Source organism: Pleurodeles waltl, chromosome 1_2 (genome assembly GCF_031143425.1).
Source record: "Pleurodeles waltl isolate 20211129_DDA chromosome 1_2, aPleWal1.hap1.20221129, whole genome shotgun sequence".
NCBI classification, from domain to species: Eukaryota; Metazoa; Chordata; class Amphibia; order Caudata; family Salamandridae; genus Pleurodeles; species Pleurodeles waltl.
In genome coordinates this window covers 337242663-337269395 of record NC_090437.1, presented here as the reverse complement: position 1 = coordinate 337269395, position 26733 = coordinate 337242663, and the positions used below count along the sequence as shown (strand labels likewise).

At 41.5% G+C, this 26733-nt stretch overlaps 1 protein-coding gene across 1 annotated transcript in view; it reads right to left on the bottom strand.

Annotated features, from left to right (window-relative positions):
- LOC138300262 (perilipin-2-like) overlaps positions 1-26733 on the bottom strand; it is a 101081-nt gene that overhangs the window by 53437 nt on the left and 20911 nt on the right. The window contains exons 7-8 of the mRNA XM_069239426.1: positions 7332-7466; positions 6699-6989 (exon numbers count right to left, since the gene is read on the bottom strand). Coding sequence (XP_069095527.1) covers positions 6699-6989; positions 7332-7466 — 426 coding nt within the window. The remainder of the gene's footprint in view (positions 1-6698; positions 6990-7331; positions 7467-26733) is intronic.

The window sequence follows — 26733 nt, the reverse complement described above, 5'->3', positions numbered from 1 at the left end:
GGGGAGTAATGTTTGTGTGAACTTTTACAATTTCTGATAAGGGTAACATGAATTTTCCAGCCCTATCCTCCTGCATCGATTTGCTGTGCTCCAACCGCCTATGCCTATGTGGGGGTTTCAGTCTGTTGGTTGAGTGGGATTTTAATGCTGAAATAGGTGGTATATTAGATCTTATTGAGTCACAACCTTCTGAATTCTTCTGCCATCTGCCCTGTCGCAAGTGAGATGCAAGAGGTACTCTACTTTTTTTTTCCATCCTTGCAAGTCAAAATTTGTGTAATGCCTTTGATTTTCTTGACCATGACATCTCCTCAGCTGCCACGTTCCTGGTAGAGGTTCGTGCTGGGTCACGGACTATATTTTTGTTACAAGGGAAACGTCCACCAGCATTAGCAAGGGTTGGGTTATTCCCAGTTTTATTAGCGGTCATACCGCCTATACTTTTCTTTAAACCATAGGGGCACTTCGGTGAATAACAGTCTCATACAGTTCAAGGATAATCTGACTAGATTAGTATGGAGACATCTAGATCCCGCCTCAGTTTAAACTAAACTTGTGGAAAGAAACCAGATTATAATATACAATTGGCCCTCGCTACAAATTGATAGGTCCCTGGAAGTCAAGTCTTTTGTGGTGCTGGGTGAGGCCATAAGAGCAATTTTAACAAACGGAGTTAAGGTAAATGATCAGGGTACTGCCCCTTGGTTTGATAAAGCATGTAGGCAGCTATGTAGGCAACTGCACCTTGCCCTGAAAAAAATAATCCAGGGACAGGGTGGAAACTTCCAACTGCAGAAAAAAGTATTCAAGAGCTCCAAAGATCAGGAAAGCTGAAGTTAGAAATTCCCATTGGGAAAGGCAGGTTGTGACCTGTAAATCCAAATACTCACGGCTTTTTGGAATCCGGTTAATAACTATTTCTTGGAAGACACCCAGGCGAGCCCTGCACTGTACCATCGCCCTGGAGGAGTGGGTGAGCCATTTTGAATGTATTTACGCTTTGAAGGGAAATGCCCATGATGAGTTACCTCCTGTTACATCTAATCTCTCTTTGGAAATTTCCTTTTAATTAGAGTGAGTAACGACAGCTATCCAGCATAGCCCAGCTAATAAAGCCTCAGGCCCAGATGGGGTCCCTATGGACCTATACAAGGGTAATATTGCCTTTTAGGCACACTCGCTTAAGAATCTTTTCAATTCTTCCTCTGTGGGTGGGGTTCCTGAGTCTTGGAGGTCTGCTACGATAGTCCCTGCATTTAAAAAAAGGAATCACCCTATTTCTCTCCTGGACTCTTCTGTTAAGATTGTGAGGCGTATTTAATAGACAGGTTGGAAAGCTGAAACAGGGAGACTATTGCTCTCTCGGAGATGCAGTTTGGCTTTCTCTCTGGCCTGGACACTATTGAACAGTGTATTAGTCTCCACCTCAAAATCAGCAAGCATAAAGTACTTAAGAGTAGCTCCATTAACCTTGCTTTTACAGATCTGTCTAGCATGTTAGACAGCGCTAGTAGATCCAAGTTGTGGGACCTGCTAGCCTATATGGGTGTTGAGAACAGACTTGTACAGTTCCCGAGAGAGCTGCATCGTGATCTAAAGGCCAGAGTAAGGTTTGGGTCTGGGAGGGAATGCTCGGATTCTGTAAGTTTCCACCGTGGGGTCCGACAGGGTCTGTGCTGGCCCCAATCCCCTTCCTATTCTGCATTAACAAGTTAGAGACTGCGTTAGTAGGTTAAGGGGCTGATGTCAGACTCAAGTGCAAGAGTCAAGAGCAAGAACGTACTGGCGCTTCTTTACCTTGACAATGCTGTATTGGTGGCTAGAACTGCCAAAGGTCTTAGGACCCCTATTGATGGTTTTGGGGATTACATGGAGGACCTTAATCTGGAGACTAAACGATCAAAAACCTTCACAATGGTTTGCTGCCTTAAAATGTGAAGACGCACACTGTTTTTAATAAGGCTAATCGTATTGAGAGGGTGAGACTTTCCGTATTTAGGCCTCACATTTGATGAAAGTTTGAGCTGGGCCACCTTCATGTCTAATAGGTGCTCTAGTTTTAAGCAATACAGTGTCAATTTTTTGTGTGTCAGCGTGCACTGGGAATAAACCTATTTACCCGCTTATTTAGATATATAAACGCAGATGTGTGCTTGTTTTGACCTATGGTGCTGGGATCTGGGGCTGTTCAAATACGGACACCTTGCATAAGGAGGAAAATAGGGCGCTGCATAAGGTGCTAGGGGTCCCTCCCAGTAGCAGTAATTTTGAAGTGTATGAGGAGCTCGGTCTAGACTATATTAAAGTATATATTAGATTAGCTCCTCTGTTACTCTGGTGTACTATCTGGAGTAATGAAGAACCCTTCCTTACTAGAGACGTAATTGAGGACTGTTTGACATGTGCCTTGGGGCCCCTTGCTGCTCTGGCTGCAATATATACAGAATACTCTTTCCAGTCTTGGAAGACTGCTCCTTTTTCACGACCCTACATCTATTAAGAAGGAGGATAAGACATGGGGTAGGGAAACTTTCTGTTGATGCATATTAGGGCAAGGGAGTTGGCCCTATCCGCCACATAATCTTATGGTAGGTTTGTTTCAATCCAGATGTGTTCTGGAACTGAACCATACCTTGAGTGGGTCACCAAACCTTGGGATCAGTCTCTTCTCACTAGATTCAGCCTGGGTTCTATCAGGTGGAAACTATGTTTTTCCCCTTTGCCAGTACGATGTTTATACTATCTGTTGCTGCTCCTGCAATGAATCATCTGAACAACCTTTATGACACCTTTTGTTCTTCTGCAGCTTTTTATTGAGAACTGACCAAGGACTTGCTTATCCCAGTACTACGGAAAGCAAGGATTAGAAAGTGTAGACCTACACTACTTTATCTCCTGTCATTGCCATCTCAGGACGTCTGTTTTAGAATAGGCCTATTCCTAAGCCAGCTGTAAAACTGCTTTGTTCTCGGATGTTTTAATTATGTTTAATGTGATTAGTTTTATTTTTTTAATATTACATGTACACTATGAATGAATGTGGTTTTAACGCCTGAATTATAATGTGATTGTAGGCTATTGTTATACTAGTGCTTTAATGGTCATTGTTTGGCCGAAATAAAGATTTCCTGAACCTGGGTAGATGCGTACAATTTCCACTAGGCAACATAACACATTAGATAACACATCCCTCAAGATTACTAAGGTGTTGGAGAAAGTGGGGCATGTGCTGCCATGACATTCTTCAAGACTGCCCATGAATCCAGCAATAAAGGGTGGACCTATTAGACAATACAATATACCAGTGTGCAACTGAAAGGAGACCCAGAATAATTCCTCCTAAAATAAATCACAAGTCTGGTTGTCAACAGCAATTGTACAGTGAAAAACTACAGCGGATCTGTGGGAAAAATATGTTTCAGCAGCACCAATTTAGGACACCAGGTGCTGGAAGAGAAAACCTATGAAAAAGGTTACGCACTTTAGTAACCCTTCAAAAGTAATCCTTTGAGGATTTGTGTGATTAAGCTTCATTCGGAAGACAAAGTTCCTTACAGCGAATGCTCATTTCAGATTAGGCCAAGAGGACTTCGCTTGCTGACGTAAAGACACAAAGGCAGATAGGACCATTCAACCACAGGAAACAAGAGAACTAGTAAAAGTGAGAAAAACAAACCACTGATGGCCGTCAATGCAAGAGCAGAGCTTTTAAGGTAAGAATGGGAAGGTAAGAAAGAGGTAGGTGGTTTACCAAAGCAGCAAGAAGTTTAAAAAAATTAACAACAAACAAAATATACATATCAATTTTACTGATGTACCTTTTACTTTGCTACTTGAAAAAATGCACACACAAAAATTGTAAAAAAAAAAAAACTTTAGTGTCCGGGAACCCAAAAAGGAAGCTGGCTTATCAATGAAGAGCATCTGGACCCTCAACTACCCCAAAATGGCTACTGAACCAATTTTACAAGGGAGCGAAATCTTGATGGTTAGGACTCCCATTACCTGATGTTCCTATATAATCATTCTGCGATCATTAAGCACACTCCGAAATCCATTACATCCACAGAGGCAGTTACACGCTGCCTACAAGAACACTAACGAGAAAAAAGCCGCAGGATAAGGATTTAACCTGCAACCTGACTAGCTCCTCCGTGTAGACGTGAGATGTGACAAAACTAAGCCATACTGCAACTAGAAAAGGGCTGAGCAAAAGGCCTTTCGTCACTTGCAGACAGATATCATTACATAATCCCTCTATCGACAAGTACAAACTGGTTTAATACCAGTTATGAAATAACCAGTTGATATCAAAGTACATATAGGGGTTGTGGCAAAGAGGTGCCTTGGCACTATTAAAAAAAAATAATAATAAAAAAAAAAAACTTAAATTAATAGAAAATAAACAACTCCAAAGGCGGCATGTGGGTTCAAGTGTTTACTGCGGGTTAATTACTCAGATACTCGGAGATTAACGTAGCAGTATTCTTTTCGAGTCCCAATGGTTTCGTTCTAGACATCAGATCGGAAAAATTCATCTCGTCTTCATCCGAGGTTTGCCTGAAGATGTCAGTGTTGTGCAATCTATTAACAAGACTATTTTTAAAGACTAGACCATTTTAGATCTTGCCTAAAACAGCACTTGCAAAAACGTTTGTGTTTTATGTGGTAAGAGGAGACCCACTGCCTACCACTGATTGGCTTCATTGTCACTTATATTTGCTTGACTCTTATGGCCAGGTGCCTTAGGCTTCCTTCATGTTCATGTGTTTGTCCCTCCCCTGGAGCATGGACTCATTGCTTGTGTCCTACCACTGCTCATTTTTTCTACTTGCTGTTTGTTTTCGCTTAAGCACTCTAAGGGAGTGCATGTATTTCAGCCGTCTCCCTCGTGTACTATTTCCCTTCCCATGCTCCTCTCGCCCGCCGACTTTCCGCTGACAATTCCTTTGCCTCCAGTTCCTCCCTCGCAGCGTCCTTTGTCCATCTGCTTGATCCCAGTCCCTCCCATCAACCATTCATTGTCCATCTGCTTGCCCCGGACCCTCCAGACTATCTTCCGCTGTCCGTGCTAACCCCAACTCGCCCTCATGTTTTGCCACCGCCCTCCTCCTGCTGTTCGAGTTGTCCCCAACTCACTCTCCCTCAGCTGTCAGTGCTGAGCCTCCGGTGCTGCCCACCACCAGCAGCACTGTCAGCGCTACTGCCTCCACCTGTCGCGCTCCTTTCTGTTGCTCCACCGTAGTCTATGTAGCCCCCACCACCGGCCATAACAGACAAAAAAAACTCGGACACTCCCACAAACATCCCCTGCCTCTTGAAATACCTCCTACTTACCTTTCTCTTACCAGCAACTATGTAATTACTTTGTGCCGCCCACGTTTTTCTCCCCAATATTTGTTATTTCGGATTGTCCGAAGACTGTTGTATTCCAAGGTAACAGAGCCGAAAATGCACAAGACCGCATCAAGATGCTGGTGACATAAAATGTGAAAGGTCCCAATTTTGCAGAAGTGAAAGGCTTCACGAACATTAGTTAAGCTACAAGGACTCAAAACATTTGATAAAAGCCAGGGATATATATTTGATCAACATAGGACACAAAAGCTTTATAAAACCGGATTCTGGTAGTCCAGAAGAAAGGGCTCGAGGCAAATGGATGAAGCTCTACAGTATTAACCGCTATTTTACAAAGGAAGGTCTGGAGAGTGGATTAACCCATCAACAAGGTCATGCTTGTTGGGATCCTTTGCTTGCCAAACCCCCCCTCACCGCCCCCCCCCCCCAGCCAAAGCAATTAAGGATTTTTTTTTTTTTTGTTTCTCGAATGGATTCTGCTCAAATAAGGTTAATTCCAACCACCATTACATTCACTTGGCTTATGCCTGAAAGGCAGAGTTATCTAGTGAAACTGCAATAGCAAGAAGCCATACACCACCTTAGACTCCCAACGAAGGATAAAAATGATCAGAAAATGCTCTGTCAGCAAAACTGGAACCGGAGGAAAATATATGGCACTCATATGCATTACTTGTGCATGACTTCATATGGCATAAACCCCCACCTGTTTTAAAGGCTCACCAATGCAAAGTAGCCCTTACATTTCTATTATGGGCTCATGAGTAAGCACAAGGCATCAAGATAATTCTATCTAAAATCAACTACTAGTTACTATGCTTCACATATGGAGGCAAAGCGTTTCACGAGGAATATACAAAGCAACAAAAATACCACAATTACACAAGTTCTGGACATCTTAAAAGGGGGATTACAGAGGTCTTAATTAACAGAGACGACTATCCCAAACACTAAAGCCATAAAAGGATTTGGAGATATTATTCACACTGCACTTTCAATTCACTCATTGGTTTGATGGTATTTTTTATGGCACATTATTGGAAACCCATCATACACAAATGTGTGGCACTAAAGCAAGCTTAACAAGGTGGGCATTGAAACTGCCTGAAAGTATCACATCCCAACAGCATTAAGCACCATTACAAAAAGTTAGTGAAACGCATTTCTACTTTGACTGGCAAGCATAACGAGCAAATTGTTTAACAGCTTGAGATAACCCCGTGCAATATGCAATTGTGCTGTTTAGTTAGTGATGTGCCCTTTTAGCCGGAACTGTCCTCCAAGTCCCATTTGAGCTCAACATGCAGAGACCCATCAAACTCGGGCTAAAAGGGACCTACCAGCCAGTTGAGTGGTGTATTGTTGACGACAAAGTCCATCACATCATCCAGAGAAACCTTCATTTTGTCCAGTTGTCCTTTGGTGGTTGCAATGAGACTGTCTGAGATCTCTCTGACAGAGGAGGCTAAGCGGAAGTTCTGGTATAGATCGCCAGCCATTGTGCTCATGTGGTGAGCCTGTTCCTGGATGTTGTGGGGCAGGCCGTGTATACTGGACACTAATGTAATACAGGTGGTCTGAATATGCTTCGTCAGATTACGGGCGATTGCTAGAGTGCGAGACTCAACATCCTAAAAAGAAAACGAGGCAGTTATCAGTAGCATATGCCAAGATGACCAATCTTTTTGTGCTTTAATTAGGTGTTGGTTCATGTTCACAAAACATTGTACGAAACACAGGCCACAAACCACTGCTTTCTAACTTCCACCGAAAATTATACCTGCATATAATTTTGTGTCATATCGTACATGAGACAACGAACAATTGCTGCCACAGGCAAGCTCACTTACACAAAAAATATTTTATGTGTACACTGCTTCTATCTTATATACTAAGTGACTCAACACGGACTCAGAGTTGTTGCGCGATAGAGAACTGTTTAATAAAATTAGCACCAGATGTAAAGAACCTACCTCTGTGCCATTACACACTTCCACATCCCCTTGATCCATGGTTTTGTCCCACTCGAACCAAGACCGATAGAGTTTTTCCTGGGCATCTTGCAGTTTCTGGTTGGCACTGTTTATATTTCTTCTGGCATACTCAATCTATTAATAATCACATTTAAGACACGATAAATTCCTGTCCGAGTAAAAACTGAAATATTAAAGAGTTAAATTACTGGATTAAAGAGCACCATCTCAAACTAAATTTACACATTTGCAGTCACAGACACTTCAAACTAATCTGGTAAAAATTCACAGAGCTTTTGCTATACATAGCCCTGAAGCCAATTTAGTCCTGAGCACAACTAGGCGCTCATATCACTATTTGAGATTTTGGCGATAAGAGACTAAAGAATCTAAGAATTCAAGAGTTCCCAGAGTTTAATCCAATGTTTTGGTTTTCTACTCTTAAAGAGGGAGACAGATTATGAATTGGAAATAAAGAGGTGAAAGGAAAAACATCCATACTTTAGAAATAGGTTCTAAGAAACTATTCTTCTTTAGAACGGTCTCTTTCCTGAATAAATGTGCTGATAGTTCTGACGCTGGTGTTGGTATGGCCCATACCAGAAGCTGAATTTGAAGGCCGCCCGGTAGTGATTCAATGAAGGGATGCAACGAAATAATGTTATATAAAATGTAGAAGTAGTAAAGGGAGAGTAGTAGCTGTATCCAGTGTGGCAAGAAGTATTATGTTCACTACTGTTTTAAAAGGTTAGAACTCGTTAGAACCCAGTGCTACGTTGTAGACACCTTACTCATCTGTGAGAGAAGACACAGGTGGGGAACTTTACAGGAATTACAAGAATAGGGTTAGGACACTTTCTAAGGCTTCACAAGAGAAAATACAATACCCAAGATTTGATTGCTGCAGAAGCAGTTTAAGTATAATAGCACAAACCAAGGTCTCACTAAAGTAAAGTGGAATATGGGAGCCAATACCTTGTTCGTTCAACTGCTGACAGCAGACAAAAGAGGCAATGGAGGTGATGAAGAACCACAAATTGCTCTCACTGGACTGGTACGCTGAAGGTAAAAAATTAGTGCAAGATTGGTTTTGGGGGGGGGGGGGGGTTGGGGAGTGGATGCAGATCAGAGTTTTGTGCGGTTAAGCAGAAGGCCATACATAAATATCAAGTGGAGAAAGCGTCACAGCAATTGTCACAGCTAAAGTGGTGTGGAGGAATAGAGAAAGGGGCGATTATGCATTATCTGAGAAGAATATGATAGAAAAGAGAAGATTAAGTCAGGAAGGGAGTTGTGTAGCAGGCAGAGCAAAGAGTTGGGGGATAGACACCAGTTGAATGGGGGGCAGCTATTTTGCTATTGACCAGACCGCGTTAGAGCAGTATGATGAGTAGGCAGCAAACTAGGGAAGAGCTTTGCTTCTGAAACCTAAGGCTGGACATTGTAGAGGCCAGCATTACTGAAGGTAGAGTAAAGGTCTTGCTTTTGCAAAGGTTATGAAGTTCGAGACAAGGCAAAAGCAGCTTTGGAGGTTTATATATTATAGAAGCCCAGTTTAGCAGTTAATGGAGCTATAGACTAGTGCAGCCTCTTGAAGAACAGAGGTAATTCACAAGATCATGATCACTTGGTTTCAAGTGTCTCTTCTACCGATGACCTAGGTTTTGAATTGTTTCTCATCACTTAGGGGGTCTCAAGTCAGCTCCCGAAGTGGAATCGGTGTATGGAGTGCCACCAAGCTTCCACCCAGCACCCTTGTCAATGAATACTTGAAGCCTCTACAAGATCTGCTGGCTGCTCAGGGAATAGGAGTTCACATCCATTGATAAAACCCATTTAGTGCCCTCTGTGATCCGTAAAGCTGATGCATAAGGTCAATTTTCCAGGTTCGCCCAAAGATAACTGGCTCGCCCTTTACTCTCATAAAACAAAGCTGGTTGTGTGACTAAAATGCCATTAATCTGAAGTGTACTGTTTTCTCAAGTCATGAACCACAAGGATAAGGGGAGGGGGGTGCTTCTGGTCTCTCCTTCAATTGAGAGACTAGAAGCATTCCTTCAGTTTGGAGTGATTCCACAGGATTAAAATGTAAACATCTGGTTTTTAAGGAAATCATTAAACAGTAAGAACTGCATTTCAGCGCAAGTAAAACGTGCAATGTGTAAATTTTAGGATCATCATGACAAGGTGCAGATTTTCACATGCCACTCGATGGAAGAGATAAACTTTCAGGCCTGCATGTCTTGTATGCCTAGAACACTCACTTAGGAACCGCACACGAATCACTGACAAAAAATGTAGACAGTAATAATTCATTTGTTAAAACAAAAAGTTGTTTAACAGGACAAAATGAAATTATGTTGGGGAAAAAAACGTAATTACCAGTTGGAAAAAAAAAATATCTTGGACACAGGAGACCGTAATCCTCAAACTAAAAATGATGAGACTAGCAAGATTCTCAAAACAGTCCTTGCCCCCTTGATACGCCTCTGTAAAAGATTGTCCAGAGATTTAAATTTTTGATTTGTGTTTTTTGATCACTAGAGAAGCAATTTAGCATGGGTAGACATTGCTAACCCGGGCCGATTATTTCTGAATGACATTTTTGAAAATGGTGGATGTGTTGCAGTGATGTAATATTTCAGGAACCATGGGACCCATATACTTCATTTTGGTGTCCAAACATAGGTTTTGAGGGTCAAGCAGTCTTATAGAGATAGAAAATAGCTTGTCCGAGCAACCCTTCAGCCATTTTCCAGAATGTTTAAGCCATCATATTGGTAATTTATTTTAATATTGTATTTGTTTCAGGTTTTCCATTGATTCAAATTCATAAACATGAGTGAAGCAGGTGTAGGCAGAAGATCGTGACCTCCTGACAAAGTGTTGCTAACTACAAAATCTGAGGACTCCAAGAAAAAAAAAAAAAAAAGAAAAAATTGTCATGCCAATCTAAGCCAAAAGAAAAGTGAACATCAACTGCGTTTGGACAAAAGAGTTTTCGATGCTGCAGAAATACATCAAGATGAAGTTCACAAAAGATTGAAACTGATGGGTGAAGAGGATCAAATATTTATTCTTTGTAACAAAAAGTGCAACAAGTCATATAATGGAAAAAAGCCTGGAAAAAAATTGTCCAAAAATAGCAGAAACCAGTGAATCAAAACAGGAACCAAAGTCTTCTGAGAAAGCGATGACAACCAAATCCAATAGCCATCCACTTAGATTGATCCCTGCCCCTCGTCCACCTCCCACAACTGATCAGAAAGCAGAGGATATTCAATGTGTTATCAGTGGTTTAGCCAGAACAAGGGCCAAAGGGACTGACGAAAGAACAAAGTACTGAGTATGAGAGTCTTAAAGGGTAAATATGTATTTGTCTGCAGCTAGTTTCTTCCAAGATGAAGTTTTCATCCAGCAGCTGATCTAAACAGCAAGGTAAAGGTACTTGCAGCATATTTGCATGTCCACTCAAACTGCATGCATGCATACAATTGAAAATATGAATGTACAATGAGCTCCCAGCAGCAACAAAATCACCAGGTTTCAGTTAAGTTTGCACTCCTTAAAAAAGCAAATGAAGTTTTAAAGCCACTCTGGAGTGGTGGCTCCAGATTCACACTCAGGAAGATCAGAGAAATAATTGTCAACATTAATGAAACTGTATTGATCCATAATAATGAAATTAAGATCTTTATGGTGAGAATGTAAGATGACATAATTCATTTTTGTCAGTCTAACAAAAAGAATGAGCCACTTTTGGTGTCCTCAGCCGATTTTAATTCTGAAGTTTGTGCTGCCAAAATGGAATCACAAGATGGAGTAAAACCAGCAAGAACCATTTTAAGAAACATCCTAAAAGATTTAGATTTTGGAATTAATGACAAATTTAGTGATGCCCCAGAGCTACACAAGTCATGCAAGTCAATAATAATGCCTGATTTTGTCGTAACATTTTTTACATCATTTTTCCATATCAGCAAAGCAAAACTGTTACAAACTCAAGTTTTTGAGTTTGGAACATAAGCAGACAACATTGATGATGGCTTTGAAGATATAAACAAAGAAGTGGAAGACAATTCAATGAACTGACCAAATCATGTTTTATGAACATCATCAGGGCAAAAAGAAAACTCCACTACACATGACTGCCCATGAAATCTATGACAAGTGCAAACATAGGGAGCTAATCACTTCAATTAATAGGATTGTTTTATCAACAAGTTAAAATGACTTAGTATGAAACTGGAACTTAGTAAGCAGCTCACGCTGTAAAATATTGGGAATCCGACGGCACACCACTTCCAAGTCACTTTATCAAGAATGGATTTACCATTGCTACTCTTGATATTTTTGATTTTGAAGACAGTACTTCTTTGTCTGGAACATCCATCACATAATGAAGTAGATGCTGGAAAACAAGCTGTGTCAGCTGTAGGTATAAACAAACAAAGCTGCAAATTCATAATCTACCTGGCCAACATGTCCCAGTCTACCAGAAAGTTTCAAAGTGGCGGAGGACATGGATCTTCTTCTACCTAATGCTGCGGTCTGCAAAGCTGATTGAACTGAATTTATCATATCACTTATTCCATGCAGACTGAAGGATGAAGAAAAGCCAGTTCCTCCATGGGCTGGTACTCAAGTTCTGATCTCCCACAACATTGTCTCACTGAAGAAGGTTGGGGTTTTTCCAGTAATACCATCTCCGGTCACAAACAGCGCAACAGTATACACAGCTCTAAAGAATTCTAAAATGCACATGCTCAACTTAAAGTCCAGCCTATACTGCCAACTTTCTGTAATTTAGGTGTTTTCCGTATTGTAGCTGACATTTTAATGCACAATCCAGTAGAATTTTATGGTCTTTATCAAATAATGGGCGTTTTCCACATGACCAAAGTTGTGTTGTGCAGGAAGTTATATCAGTGGATGTGGCATCGATGATGCACTTATTGGGGCTGAAATCTTTGGAAGCAAAATTGTTCAGTCAGTAGTGAGCGGAACTCATGATGTTAGTTCATTACATGGTATGCTCATCATATCTAAGGCTACATGAACATGGTGTTGGAAAGCTTTCTGGAACAAGAAAGTTAAATTAGGTTTTGCGTAGATTAACTCAGAAGTGAACAAAGCAAAGGGTGCACTTTATTCAAAAGACATAATGCAAAGCCAGGCAATGTTCAATACACTCAGTTCAAAATCAGAAAATCAAGTTCATGAAGTTTGTCAAAGAATGTGAATAAAAATCAGAACTTTTCAAGTACTGGGGGTGGAATTTTTACACATCCTAGCTCCTGTGTAAAACCTGGTTACACGCTGATTAGGAACGTGATTGGGAGCTGCATGTGAAAACTGTGGAGTCACTGACGACTGTTTTACAAATTCAATTTCATAAACCACCTGAGACATGGGTCCTGGTATTTGGAAAGAATAAAAAAGCTAGAGGTGGAAACCCCATACCTCTACAGAAAATTAATCCAAAGACATTTTGTGGTGAAAGACAGATGTAAGGTTCAATGCTGTTGGGCTTCAGATATGAAACAAGAACAGACGGTCCAGGGATCACAGAAAAGCTCCAAATAAATTGTTGGTCATACATGTAGAAGTAAATGTGTTGCTCAATTGCAGGTAGTTTACCATGAAGTCCTTTCTAATTGTAATGTTTTCAGACAGATGACAAATTCAAAATTAGAGGACCATTCTGAAACTGTTCCTGGTCAACAAATTGTGGAAGAAGAGGGGAATATTTTAATAAATATGTTGACAGCCTCCTTCATTTAATGCAGAAACAAGAAATCCCCTTTGAAATGAATGAGCCTGTGTGACTACACTACTTTGTGACAAAACAATATGTGGATAATGATAGACACGCCTACTAAAAGTCCTGGAACATGGATCAAAACTATACGCTGAACTAAAAAAGGAGGGATTATTATTGAAAGAGAAAAAGCTGTTTGACAAACACTAAAGCTAAATTTCCACTCTTTAATTGCCATTATAAGTGTTTCGTCCAACCAGCCACTGCAAAACAGGTTACAAAAAAACAACTTCCACAGGCACATAGAGAGATGGATGTAGTAAAATAAAGTGGTGAATTTATCAATGACGTTCTGAAGCATGATTTTCTTCCAACAAACGCATTATTAGATGGAAATTTTGCAACCAAAGCAGTGAAGCACAAACTCACACAAGAGCTTGGGGGGGGGGGGGTACTTTCACCTGAAAAATTTCAATTCAAAAAGGTGTCCTCATTGAAAACTGCTGTTGTTGTGGAGTAGATGTCACAATTGCAAATGGTCAAGATTTCATTCATGAAAAACTTCGGAGAGTTCATTTAGAATGTTCTACAGATATCAAAGTCAGTGTGCACCTTGCAAGAACTGCACATTATCTTTGACCGATATCTTGAATTATCTGTCAAAGAATGTGAGAGAATCAGACAAATGTCTAAAAGTGGAACGACTGACCTTGCCTGCATCAAGAATTTGACAGCTATACCTGTGCAACTTGATAAATTCTGGTCATCAACATCGAACAAGATGAACTTGGAGATGTTAACTAGCCAAAACACTGCAGATGTTTCAGTGAACACTGAATTTCCAATTACTGCAAGTGGAATGATTGACAACCAGGAGTTGGTGCCCGCAGAGATATATTCAAAAAGGTACAGGCCATATTATCGTGGTGCTTAGATTTAATGTAATGTTCATAAGTCAAGGCTGTCAAAAGGTATGGGTATGTTATGAACAAGGGAGAAAACAAAACAAAAACGTAATCCTGCTTCATATTCTGTACAAGAAACCTGACCCAGAGTTGCCCAGTGTTCTTATCAAGGTACATATTCTTATGGGTGGTGGATGACACTATGAGCAAAACTGGGACAAAGCTTGAAGCTTTAAATTCTGAGCCTGTGAAGTTTCTAAAAGGATTTGCTGAGACAGAAGAATGAGACTTTAAAGTCGTAGAAAAATACGTTCTGCCTGTGTGGAAAATGAGTTTTGACTGTCACACATTTGACAATCTTCAGTACAGTGAGTTCAAGATATCAGTCCTGCTAAGTGACCTTCCACTGACGACATTCTGTGTGGACACATTAAAAGAATGTTCTACTTGATCGGAAGATGTGTAAATGTTTTGGATCGTGATTATGTAGAGAAAGATGTGTGAAATTGGTTGTGAAGATATAGATGGGTGCTAAAACGTATGAAATTTCTAAAGCCTCTACCCACAGAACTTACATTTACTTGCACAACCTGTGCTACAAAAAAAAATTCCTGTCGATATGCTCTTCTCAAAATGTTCAACATGCTGTAAATGTGCCACGAGCGATTGCCAAAACAAAGTCAACTGTGAAAATGTGTCTAAAGCAGGTGTGATAAACATGGCTTTTTTCATTTTCAGATCATAAACATTGTTTGGTTATACATAAAAGGATTAAAAACCTTTATTTGTTTCAGTTCTATATATGTCTCTTCTTCCTCTACTAGAGCTGCCATTTTAGAAAATGGCAGGAGGGTTGCTCTGAGGAGAAATTTTCTGTATCTCTTAAGACTACTTGACCCCCCCAAACCTATGTTTTGACACTAAAATGAAGGATGTAGGTCTCATTGTTCCTGAAATATTACATCATAACTGCAACACCTCCACTATTTTAAAAAATGTCTTTAAGAAAAATGTAGTCCAGCTTAGCAATGTCTACCAAAGCTAAAATAGTTCTCTAATGATCCAAAAACACAAATCAAAAATGAAAATCTCTGGCAATAATTTTTTTTTATGAAGGTATATCAGGGATTAAAAGATCCAAGGAACCATCTTAACTGAAGCAGCTGCCCAAAAGCAGGGCATTCACATAGCCCTTCCACATACTTCTTCCCTACAGAAAATCTAAATTAAAGACTGCACTTATTTCCCTTTGGCAGAACTATGTCAAAAATATTTCAATAAATCAATAGACTGTGCAGCATGCCCAGATTAGAATACATGTGGCTTGCATTCTGAATATATGCATTAAGCCCTTCTGTGCCGCGGACGTAATGGTTACGTCCTGCGGCACAGTGCTCGTGTGCCCAGGACGTAACCATTACGTCCTGGGCACAGAGCCCAGAGGGAGTGCTAGCGCTCCCTCTGTGGGGTTCCCCCCACCCATCCAAGACAGGCACCCCCGACCTCCCCACCCCCCCTGTGATGTCAGCGCGCGATCGCAAGCTATCACAGAGGCCTCCTCCCATCGCGCTAGAAGCTCAGCAGAAAGCCCACCAGAGGCCAGGGAAGATTTTGTTTTTCAAAAATAAGAGGATGGGGGTCTGGCCATACCCCCACTTCAAATAAATGGGGCCAAAGTTGTTCAGCTCACCAGTGGGCAGATGGGGCAATTACCCCTGATCCACACACTCTGGGGGGGTGTGGGGGCAGAACTTCTACTAGATGCCAGGGAATTAAAAAAAAAAAAAAAAAATGGGGTGGTGGCTACCAACCAGTATGGGCCTGTTTACGCCCCCACCTCAACTGAAGGGGGTAACAGTCTTTCAGCCCTCCCCCGCACTCTAAAACATCTTAACCCACAGCAATCAAGAAGACATTTGATTATTTTGGGTTTTAGTTTTACATTTGGGCCATGAGAGCTTGGCTTACTCTCAAAATCGTCCCACTTGGAATGGTGAGGGCTGCACTTTATGGACTTTGGGACGCTGCCATGTAGAAAAATCCACAAGACCTAGACACATCTGAAAACTAAGCATCTGGGTGATTCCAGGGTGGTGTGTTTCACATGCACCCCACACCATGTTTGTACCCACAATCCCGTGCAAACCTCCAACTTTGCTGGAAATCACACATTTATCCCACGTTTTTGTGATGGAACCTTCCGGAATCTGCAGGAATCCACAAAATTCCTACCACCCAGCATTGTCTCATCTATACCGATAATAATTCTGCTGCACTTTCCAGCCTAAATTTTTTTTTTTTTCAAAAACTGCCCTTTTGGATCCCCTTTGTTCCCCCTCAATAGACATGTTTTGGGCTCTTCCCTTTCACAAGCCCACCTACACAAATGAGGTATAATTTTTGCCAGGAGACTGAGGGGAACATTGGGTGGTATGAAATGTGTCCCAGTGCGGTGATCCCGCACAGAAATGTGGGAAAAATGTGATTTCTTTTAGCTAAATTTGAGGTTTGCTGAGGATTCTGGGTAAGAAAACATTGGGGGATCCATGCAAGTCACACCTCACTGGACTCCCTGGGGTGTCTAGTTTTCAGAAATGTCTGGGTTTGGTAGGTTTCCCTAGAAGGCTGCTGAGCCCAGGACCCAAAATGCAGGTGCCCCCCTGCAAAAACAGGTAGTTTTGTATTTGATAATTTTGAGGTGTCCAGATAGTGTTTTGGGGCATTTCCTTTCGCGGGCAGTAGACCACCCACAAAAGTGAGGTACCATTTTTATCGGGAGACTTGGGGGAACGCTGGGTGGTAATTTGTGGCTCCTGTCAGATTCCAGAACTTTGTCACCGAAATGAGAGGAAAAAGTGTTTTTTGGGCCAAATTGTGAGGTTTGCAAAGGATTCTCGGTAACAGAACCTGGTCAGAGCGCCACAAGTCACCCCATCTTGGATTCCCCTAGGTGTCTTGTTTTCAAAACCGCACTGGTTTGCTAGGTTTATCTAGGTGCTGGCTGAGCTAGAGGCCAAAATCCACAGCTAGGCACTTTGCAAACAACAGCTCTGTTTTCTTTGTGAAAATGTGATGTGCCCGCGTTGTGTTTTGGGGCATTGCCTGTCGCGGTGCTAGGCCTATCCACCCAAGTGAGGTACCATTTTTATCGGGAGACGTGGGGGAAACACAGAATAGAACAACAAGTGTTATTGCCCCTTGTCTTTCGCTACATTTTTTCCTTCCAAATGTAAGACATTGTGTAAAAAAGACGTCTATTTGAGAAATGCCCTGTAATTCACATGCTAGTATGGGCACCCCGGAATTCAGAGATGTGCAAATAACCACTGCTTCTCAACACCTTATCATGGGGACATTTTGGAAATACAAAGGTTTCCTTGATACCTATTTTCCACTTTTTATATTTCAGCAAATGAATTGCTGTATACCCGGTGTAGAATAAAAACCCATTGCAAGGTGCAGCTCATTATTTGGCTCTGGGTACCTAGGGTTCTTGATGAACCTACAAGCCCTATATATCCCCGCAACCAGAAGAGTCCAGCGGACGTAACGGTATATTGCTTTAAAAAAATCTGACATTGCAGGAAAAAGTGGAGAAAAATGGCTGTTTTTTTCACCTCAATTTCAATATTTTTTTATTTCAGCTGTTATTTTCTGAAGGAAAAACTTGTAGGATCTACACAAATGACCCCTTGCTGCATTCAGATTTGTGTCTACTTTTCAGAAATGTTTAGCTTTCTGGGATCCAGCATTGGTTTCTAGCCCATTTCGGTCAGTAACGAAGGGGGCTGAAAGCACAAAAAAATAGCAAAAATGGGGTATGTCCCAGTAAAATGTCAAAATTGTATTGAAAAATGGGGTTTTCTAATTCAAGTCTGCCTGTTCCTGAAAGCTGGGAAGATGGTGATCTTGCCACCGCAAACCCTTTGTTGATGCCGTTTTCAGGGGAAAAAAAAAAAAAAACACGAGCCGCCTTCTGCAGCTCTTTTTCCCCATTTGTTTTTTTAAAAAAAAGCAAAATGTTCACTATATTTTGGCTAATTTCTTGGTCTCCTTCAGGGGAACCTCTAGAATCGCTACGATTTTGGAAAAAAAAGGACGCACATTTGGCGTGGGTAGCTTATGTGAACAAAAAGTTATGAGGGCCTAAGCGCGAACTGCCCCAAATATCCAAAAAAAGGCTCGGCACAGGAGAGGAAAATGCCTGGCAGCGAAGAGGTTAATACACACAGTAGACAGAAAGATGACATACTTAGGCAGTATATGTTAAACTGTAGGCACTACTTTATGTAATGAAAAAGCCATAATATGTCAATTGTACAGTCTAAGCATAAAACTGTCCAGAATAAGCCAGCGCTCTGTAGGGTTAATGGATGGCATAAGCGCTACATAACAATGCAAATCCTCTTCTTTCTAAGTCACACAAGGTCCAGATGTGAATGTAAATAGAAGTTTTTTTCTTAATTATGTTTATCAGCAACCTGCATTTCCACTTCCTCACAGTCTCTTTCCTCTGTCCCCATTCAGTTCCACAACCTTTCTACCTCATCTAAATTCCCACCCATTAAGCAAGATACAATGCATCCCCTTTACTACCAAAGAGAACAAAATAAATAAGTTATAGCTTACATATGCATAATACACATCGTACATTTAAGATGAATATAACCATGGTATGACAATTGTATAGTTCAACACCCTAAGAAGAATAACACAAAGTTTTCCATAACTAAGGGGAAAAAACAGTCATATCCGTTATTAGGAGAGATAATTACAATAATATGCATGACATTAAATAAAATCCTTCAACCATCCTGTTTATTTGATCTGTCTCTTAATTCTGGCTACTCCAGAGATTAGTTGGAGGATTCTTAACAGCAGATGGAAGAAACCCAAACCTCTTGGGATTCCCATTGGATTATTTGTCAATATAAATGTGTTTTAGACACACTTTCAATCATTTCTACTATTTTTGACATATCCATACTTCTCGTAATACTACATTCCTCTTAACCTCCTTCATTTTGTAAGGACCCATATAACAGGATTCCCCTTTCTTCACAAACCTGAGCTTCTTAACATTCACCTAGTAACCCACACAATACCTTTGCTTCTTTGTACCAAGCAACCCTTAGTAATTTTTCTTAGATTTCATTTAATCTTCTGTTAGCACTCCATCTTCATACACCTTTGCACTTCCAATGTTAAGAGGGTTTGGTCTTAGCAAGTTACCTCTTAGTTTCCCAAAAGTAAAAATTCCAGTTATCTTATTTGGGGTAGTTCTATGAGCCCACAATGTTTCTCTGCGAGTGTTTGTCAAGGACATACCAATTTGCAATATAATTTGTACACACCCCTTTCCCATTTTATTCATGACTTCAGTTAAACCATTTGCTTGAAAATGATAAAGTGCACTACATTGATGCTCCACACCTATTGCAACCAAAAATTCTCCAAACTCATGTCACAAACCGAGCCCCATCATCGCTCACCATACACCTGGGTATCCCTTCTCGGGCAAATTTGTCTCTCAAAAATTCAATAACCTTCTTTGAATAAGTGATACAAAGCATTTAGCAACAACCCATTTAGTGATCTAATCAACCAAAACAAACCTTTCAGAAGCTCTTGAACAATACAATGGTGTAGGAAGTTGTCTCTGTATATACTATCTCAAAGTAAGATATAGTGTGCACAGAGTCCAAGGGTTCCCCTTAGAGGTAAGATAGTGGCAAAATTAGATAATTCTAATGCTCTATTTTGTGGTAGTGTGGTCGAGCAGTAGGCTTATCAGAGGGTAGTGTTAAGCATTTGTTGTACACACACAGGCAATAAATGAGAAACACACACTCAAAGACTTACTCCAGGCCAACAGGTTTTTATATAGAAAATATATTTTCTTAGTTTATTTTAAGAACCACAGGTTCAAGAATTGCAGTAAATACTTTAAATGCAAGGTACTTCATTTAGATACTTTAGGAACTTTGAATAAAAGCAATATCATATACAGTCTTTGTTAAAATGGCAATAAGCTATTTTCAAAATGGGGACAGTGCAAAAATCAACAGTTCCTGGGGGAGTTAAGTAAAGGTTAGCTTGTGAGGTAAGAAAAACACTTACAAGTCTCAGTTCCTGGGCATAGGCAGCCAACCGTTGGGGGTTCAGTGCAACCCCAAAGTTACCACACCAGCAGCTCAGGGCCGGTCAGGTGCAGAGGTCAAAGAGGTGCCCAATACACATAGGCACCTATGGAGAACAGGGGTGCTCCGGTTCCAGTCTGCCAGCAGGTAAGTGCTTGCGTCATCAGAGGGCAGACCAGGGGGATTTTGTAGAGCACTGGGGGGGGACAAAAGTAGGCACACAAAACACACCCTCAGCAGCACAGGGGTGGCCGGGTGCAGTGTGAAAAGCAGGTGTCGGGTTTTGTAGTGGATTCAATGGAGGGACGCAGGGTCACTCTAGCGGTGCAGGCAGGTCACAGGGGGGCTTCTTGGGCCAGCCACCAACTGGGCTAGGCAGAGGGTCGCATGGGGGTCATTCCGGCACTGAGGTTCGGTTCCTTCTGGTCCTGGGGGCTGCAGGTGCCGTGCTTGGTCCAGGCGTCTAGTTCTTTGTTACAGGCAGTCAGGGTCAGGGAAAGCCTCTGGATTCTCTCTGCATGCGTCGCTGTTGGGTTCCAGGGGGGGTCGTCTCGGGCTACTCACAAGGTCGCAGTCACCTGGGAGTCCTCCCTGTGGTGTTGGTTCTCTGGAGCTCGAGCCGGGGACGTTGGGTGAAGTCTCAAGCTTCCGGCGGGAAGAGTGAAAGTTGCAGAAAAGTTGCAATATTGTTGCCGTTTGTTGAGCAGAGAAGCTGCTCACAGGACTTTCTTGGTCCTTAGGTTCAGGGCAGTCCTCTGAGGCTTCAGAGGTCGCTGGTCACTGTCAAATGCGTCGCTGTTGCAGTTTTTCGAGTCAGGAGACAGGCCGGTAGGGCTGGGGCCCAAAGCAGTTGTCCTCTTCTGTCGTCTCTGCAAGGCTTTCAGGTCAGTAGTCCTCCTTCTTGTTTCAGGTTGTAGGAATCTGATTTCCTGGGTTCAGGGTCGCCTCGAAATACTAGATTTAGGGGTGTGTTTAGGCCAGGAGGGCAGTAGCCAATGGCTACTGTCCTGGAGGGTGGCTACACCCTCTTTGTGCCTCCTCCCTGAGGTGAGGGGGGCACATCCCTAATGCTATTGGGGGAATCCTCCAATCTCAAGATGGAGGATTTCTAAAGGCAGGGGTCACCTCAGGACACCTTAGGGACTGTTGTAACTGGTGGGTGACTCCTCCTTGGTTTTTCTCATTATCCTCTCCTGCCTTGCCGCCAAAAGTGGGGGCAGTGGCCGGAGGGGCGGGCATCTCCACTACCTGGGATGCCCTGGGGTGCTGTAACAAAAGGCATGAGCCTTTGAGGCTCACTGCCAGGTGTTACAGTTCCTGCAGGGGGAGGTGAGAGGCACCTCCACCCAGTGCAGGCTTTGTTTCTGTCCTCAGAGAGCACAAAGGCTTGTACGCCAGTGGGGCAGAAACTCGTCTCAGTGGCGGGCTGGCAAAGACCAGTCAGTCCTGCACTGAAGGATTGGGTAAAAAAACAGGAGGCATCTTCTAAGATGCCCACTGTGTGCATTTTGTAATAAATCCAACACTGGCATCAGTGTGGGTTTATTATTCTGAGAAGTTTGATACCAAACTTCCCAGTATTCAGTATAGCCATTATGGAGCTGTGGAGTTCGTTTTGACAAACTCCCAGACCATATACTTAATATGGCCACACTGTACTTACAATGTCTAAGAATAGACTCACACTGTAGGGCCATATTGCTCATGCAGCTATGCCCTCACCTGGCTAATGTTAAATTCCTACGTAAGTGACCTTCATGAGCTAGACACACCAATTGACACTTTAGCCCCTCAGGTTTAATTTTTCTGTTGAACAGACATAATACATAGTCCTCTCAACAGAACTCTTCCTGGACTACCAGAAAACTTCTTTCATCTTCCCTTAAACTCTTAGTATCTGGCCAGCCAGAGATCACAAACTCACTGATCTAGTTATGGAACTCGCAATCCATCCTTGCAATCTCCCGCTCATCTTTTTTCACAGCATTTTGACCAACCCAAGGCACTAGTCCCTGCCCTTCAAACGTATCCTCATCTTCACTCTCAATTGGAAGCCTCAAGAGGCAATAAGCCACTTCGTCCTTGATTCATGTAACATATTTCACTTCAGAGTTAAACATTGCCACCCCTTTCATCCTCCAGTTTATCCTGGGAGTAACATGTTCACTATCCTTATGTGAAAAAACAGACCATAAGTTTGTGGTCACTCCTTATTACAAATGGTAGCCCTCATAGGTAAAACTTAAAATGCTGAATTTCCCATGGCAATGCCAGAGTCTTTTTGTCCATCACAGAATGGCTATCAGGATCCCTAACTTCTGGAGGCAAACACCACTACTTTTTCTTCACCTTCACCAACACTGCACGTAATCCATATAAGCTAGCATCCACTGTAAAAACTGTCTTTCTTCCTACATCAAAATGTCCTAATGTAGAAATCTTATCAGTTGCTGTTTAACCACCTTGAAAGCTTTCATACAATGTTCATTCCAATTGCGTTTCCCCTTTACTGAGGAGTCCCCTCAAAGGATGCGCCAGTGAAGCAAAGTCCTTTATAAATTTTAAAAAGGATTACACAAGACCAAGGAACGATCTCAACTGTTCATTGTTCTCTGGTACCAGTGATTTGACCACAGACGTTACTATATACAGTTTGGAACTTATACCTTCACCCGAGATAGTAGGGCTAAGATATGCAAGCATACCACCCCGAACTGACACTTCTCTCTCTCCATTACAAATCCAGCCACTTGCAATTTCGACAACACTTACTCTAACAATTTGTAATGATCCATCCTATGTACCATAAATCAAAATGCCACCCTGAAAAAATGTATTGCCCTACTCCCACCTGTACTTTACTCTTTGAAAACAAGCGGCAGTTGATGACAGCCCAAAAGGTATCCATACAAAATGGAAAGCCCCTAAGGGATTAACAGAAGACGTCAGATGTCTCGATTCTTCATGCATCAGTACCTGATGATCAGCCAAGGATATGTCTAACGCATGCAATATTTGTGCATCTTTAGGCAATGACAATTCCTCAGATATGTTAGGGAGGGGTTGTCTGTGTACCAAATATTTCTATTCAGGTCATGAAGATACACACACATTCAAATATTCCTCCCTCCATTCTTAGGAGCCAAGACCACCGGTGCTAGCCATTCCGAGGATTCAATTTCCTCACTCACCCCTAACTCCTTCAGTCTGTCCAGTTCTTCCTTGAACAGTTTCGTCATCATATGAGGACCTCTGTGTGCTTTGTGAACAACTGCTAGCGCACCCTCCTTCAAAATGATTTCGTGTTTGAATCCCTTTAGCAGTCTCAATTTACTAGTGAACACATCAGAATAAAAGGTCAACAATAGTGGCATCCTTAATCACAAGCGCCAACATCATTACCTGCTCTGGAGAATTTAGATTAATACCCAGATTACACTGATGCGTCTAACTCAAAAAGTTGTCATCCCTTTTCGACATGTAAACCTTGCCCAGTTTCTCTACCTTTCAATACAATGTTCATTGATACGTACCCGAACAAATCCACATTCTCACCCCATAACTCACTGGATTAATGTCAGGTTCAAGCAGTGTGATATCATTTCCAAAAATGGTGTTTCAATTCTTATCCCCCATCAATGTATATGGGGATCCAGAATCGGCTAACACCATCACCACTTTCGCTCCAATCATAACTTGACACTCAGGCACCCTTATTACACCCTCATCACACACTGCTCCCAACACTGAGATATCTGTTTTCGAAAAAATAATTTAAGTCCTCCTTGTAACTCCTGTACTTGCTGAATAGTACCTGTACTGCCAGTTTCTACTCTCACCTGACTTACATGCACACAGGTGTAATGGGCTTTTTACCCACTTTTTTTTTTTTAACAAGTGGCCATCTTCGTCCAACAGTTAACACTGTTACAATTATGAAACAGGCTACCACATTGATAACACTAAAATTTTCCAGTCATTTGTTTCTGCTCATCTGCCTGCGTCTTATTCCCTTTCAATAAGTCCGAATCACCCATTCTGGCTATCTCTGCCACTTTCAGGTCTTCAGTTTTTCAAACTATCCCGAGTTATGTTGAATACTGTCAATGATGAATATTGCTTCCTTCAAAATAGGATTCTTGGCCAATTGTTTTTCTTGTACTTTCAGATTATCTGTGCCGCATAAAAGTTGGTCTCTAATCAGTGAGTTCGCCAAATTCACATGTTCTGGTGAGATTCTTCAGTGTTGCCACAAAGGATATTTTTTCCACCTTCCCTTGATTTCTCAAATACAATGTATGCCTTTCCATTAGTACACTAATTTGTGTACTAAAATGTTGCTCGAATATCATTAAACATCTAATCTTCTCCTTGATCTACAGGAATTTCATAAAAACTCACAGAAATATTCCTCCCTTCAATACCTAAATTATGGAGAAGGATGTATTGTTTTCTCGCAGGGGAGAACATTTCCTCCCCATCTGCAATTAAGTAAAAGTCAAATAGTTTGTCCCCCCATCTTTGCCAGGTCAAGAAAGGTTCCTCTGCTTCAGATAAAGATGGGGGGTGCAAAACGCCCGACGCGGTTATTATTATCATTAATTAGTGACCTCAACACTTCACAGTACTTTCCACTTCCCTCTTATACTTGGTCCATTAGTTCTTGTCCAAAAATAAGTCTTAAATAATTAACTAATAAAACAAATTAACAATTTCCTAAAATAATAAACTAATTAATATAATATAAAAACATACTGCTCCTCCAAGATTCATGTGGGTTACACCACTTTGGTTCCAAGACTTCTGGACTCCGGGAGATTACAATTACTTAACTGTCTAAATTTAATAAAACTTTCTTTTTTTAATTAAAGATGTACTATCCAGGCTACTCCAACAAGTATGCCCAATATTAATACAGTTAATCCCACCTGGTATGCGGTTGCATATAATTAAATGTAATGGTTATTATTACCATTAACTTCTGCATCAATCATGCTTCTCACAGTGAACTGCCATGAAATTGTGTGCAATTAAGATGGTGGCATGTTAGTACTGCGTTAGAAATCTCTAGCTGTAAACAATGCACGCACTAGCAGTTCTGTGCGTCTGTCAGTCAGGCTGAAACAGCATTGAAAATCTCTGATCGAAAGCAGTGTGCACACTAGCAGTCCAATGTGTTCAGGGTCAGAAGGCAACGCTCGTACGTCATTTACCATCCGAAAACATGCGCATAATATTCTCATAAAAGACTCCTGTATCGCAACCACAAACTACTGTAACCGTAGTACATATAACAGTTACGCTAAATTAGATTAACCTTTGCCGCTTTCAAATTAATCACTTGCCTGTCGACACATCTCATTCATAGATGAAGGGTTCTACTGCCACCACTCTCCTCAGTACAACACGTGGATTAGATTCTGTCCTGTGTTCGGAATAGTTCCTCTGGGGTGATGGACAACCAGCCCCAGTACAGATCACCTCGTCGCCACATAATGCAACCCCACTTCTTCCCAAATCACGCAAGGTCCAGGCGTTAATATAAATAGGAGTTTACTGGTTAATTATGTACACCATCAGCAGCCTGCAATTGCACGTCCTTACAGCCTTGATCTCTTTCCTGTCATTGTCCCGACTCCATTCAAGATCCCTTCTACTGCATCCAATTTCCCACCAAACAAGCAAGATCTAACACACAACCCAGCTAAAGGGGTCTGTAGCCAGCCACTACAAATGAAGGTGGAGCTGGGCAAGGCAGTCACAGACATAGAGGGAAGGAGACTAGCTTATAATGCAATCAAGAGGTAGTTCACCCAATTTACTATGATGAAAAACAGAATATGATAGCAATTAAGACCACAGTACAAAGCATAGCCCGATATGCGTTTTTAATCTGAATATATTTTGGGGTTTCTAGGTCCGGTGAAAAAAAGTGGCAGCACTTAAATATAATAAAATGTTGGGATTCACCCAGGGAATGCTTATAAGAACGCACAACAAATCTAGCATACTACAGTTTTAGGAGCATGGGTCATTCCACTTCAGTTCATGCTAGGGTGAATGCCAGAAAGGAACCAAGAAATAACTACAACTTTCTGCATTAGTCATCTTGGAGTCATTGGTGCTTTATTCTTGTACTGTTCATTCAAGCAGAATGGCAGTGTACTATCACTTCCGAAATGCTAACAAGCAGACACCACTTTAATCAAGTTTGCAATGTTGGTCCAGAGGGAGTAATCCTTACAACAGTGTCATTCATGATAAAACCGCAAGTAAATAAAACCCACTGTTTTCATACAAATTCAATGGAGATAAACTGAAAGCCTATACCGTTCTAGACATCACAATTTTTAAAAAAATAAATCAAAAGACTATCTGATGGCATGGTTTACCACTTTTTGGGGTACGTTTTCGCCAGGTCATTAACCTTCAACACAAATCACAATTCAAAAAGCCATGGAATTTCTACGTATTATATATCCGCACTCAGGACTTGGAAACAAGTCAACACAATTCCTTTAAATTTCCACTGAAGGTTACTCAAGATCAAACTCCTTTTCAACACTACCAGCCACATAAGCCTTTCGCACAACTGC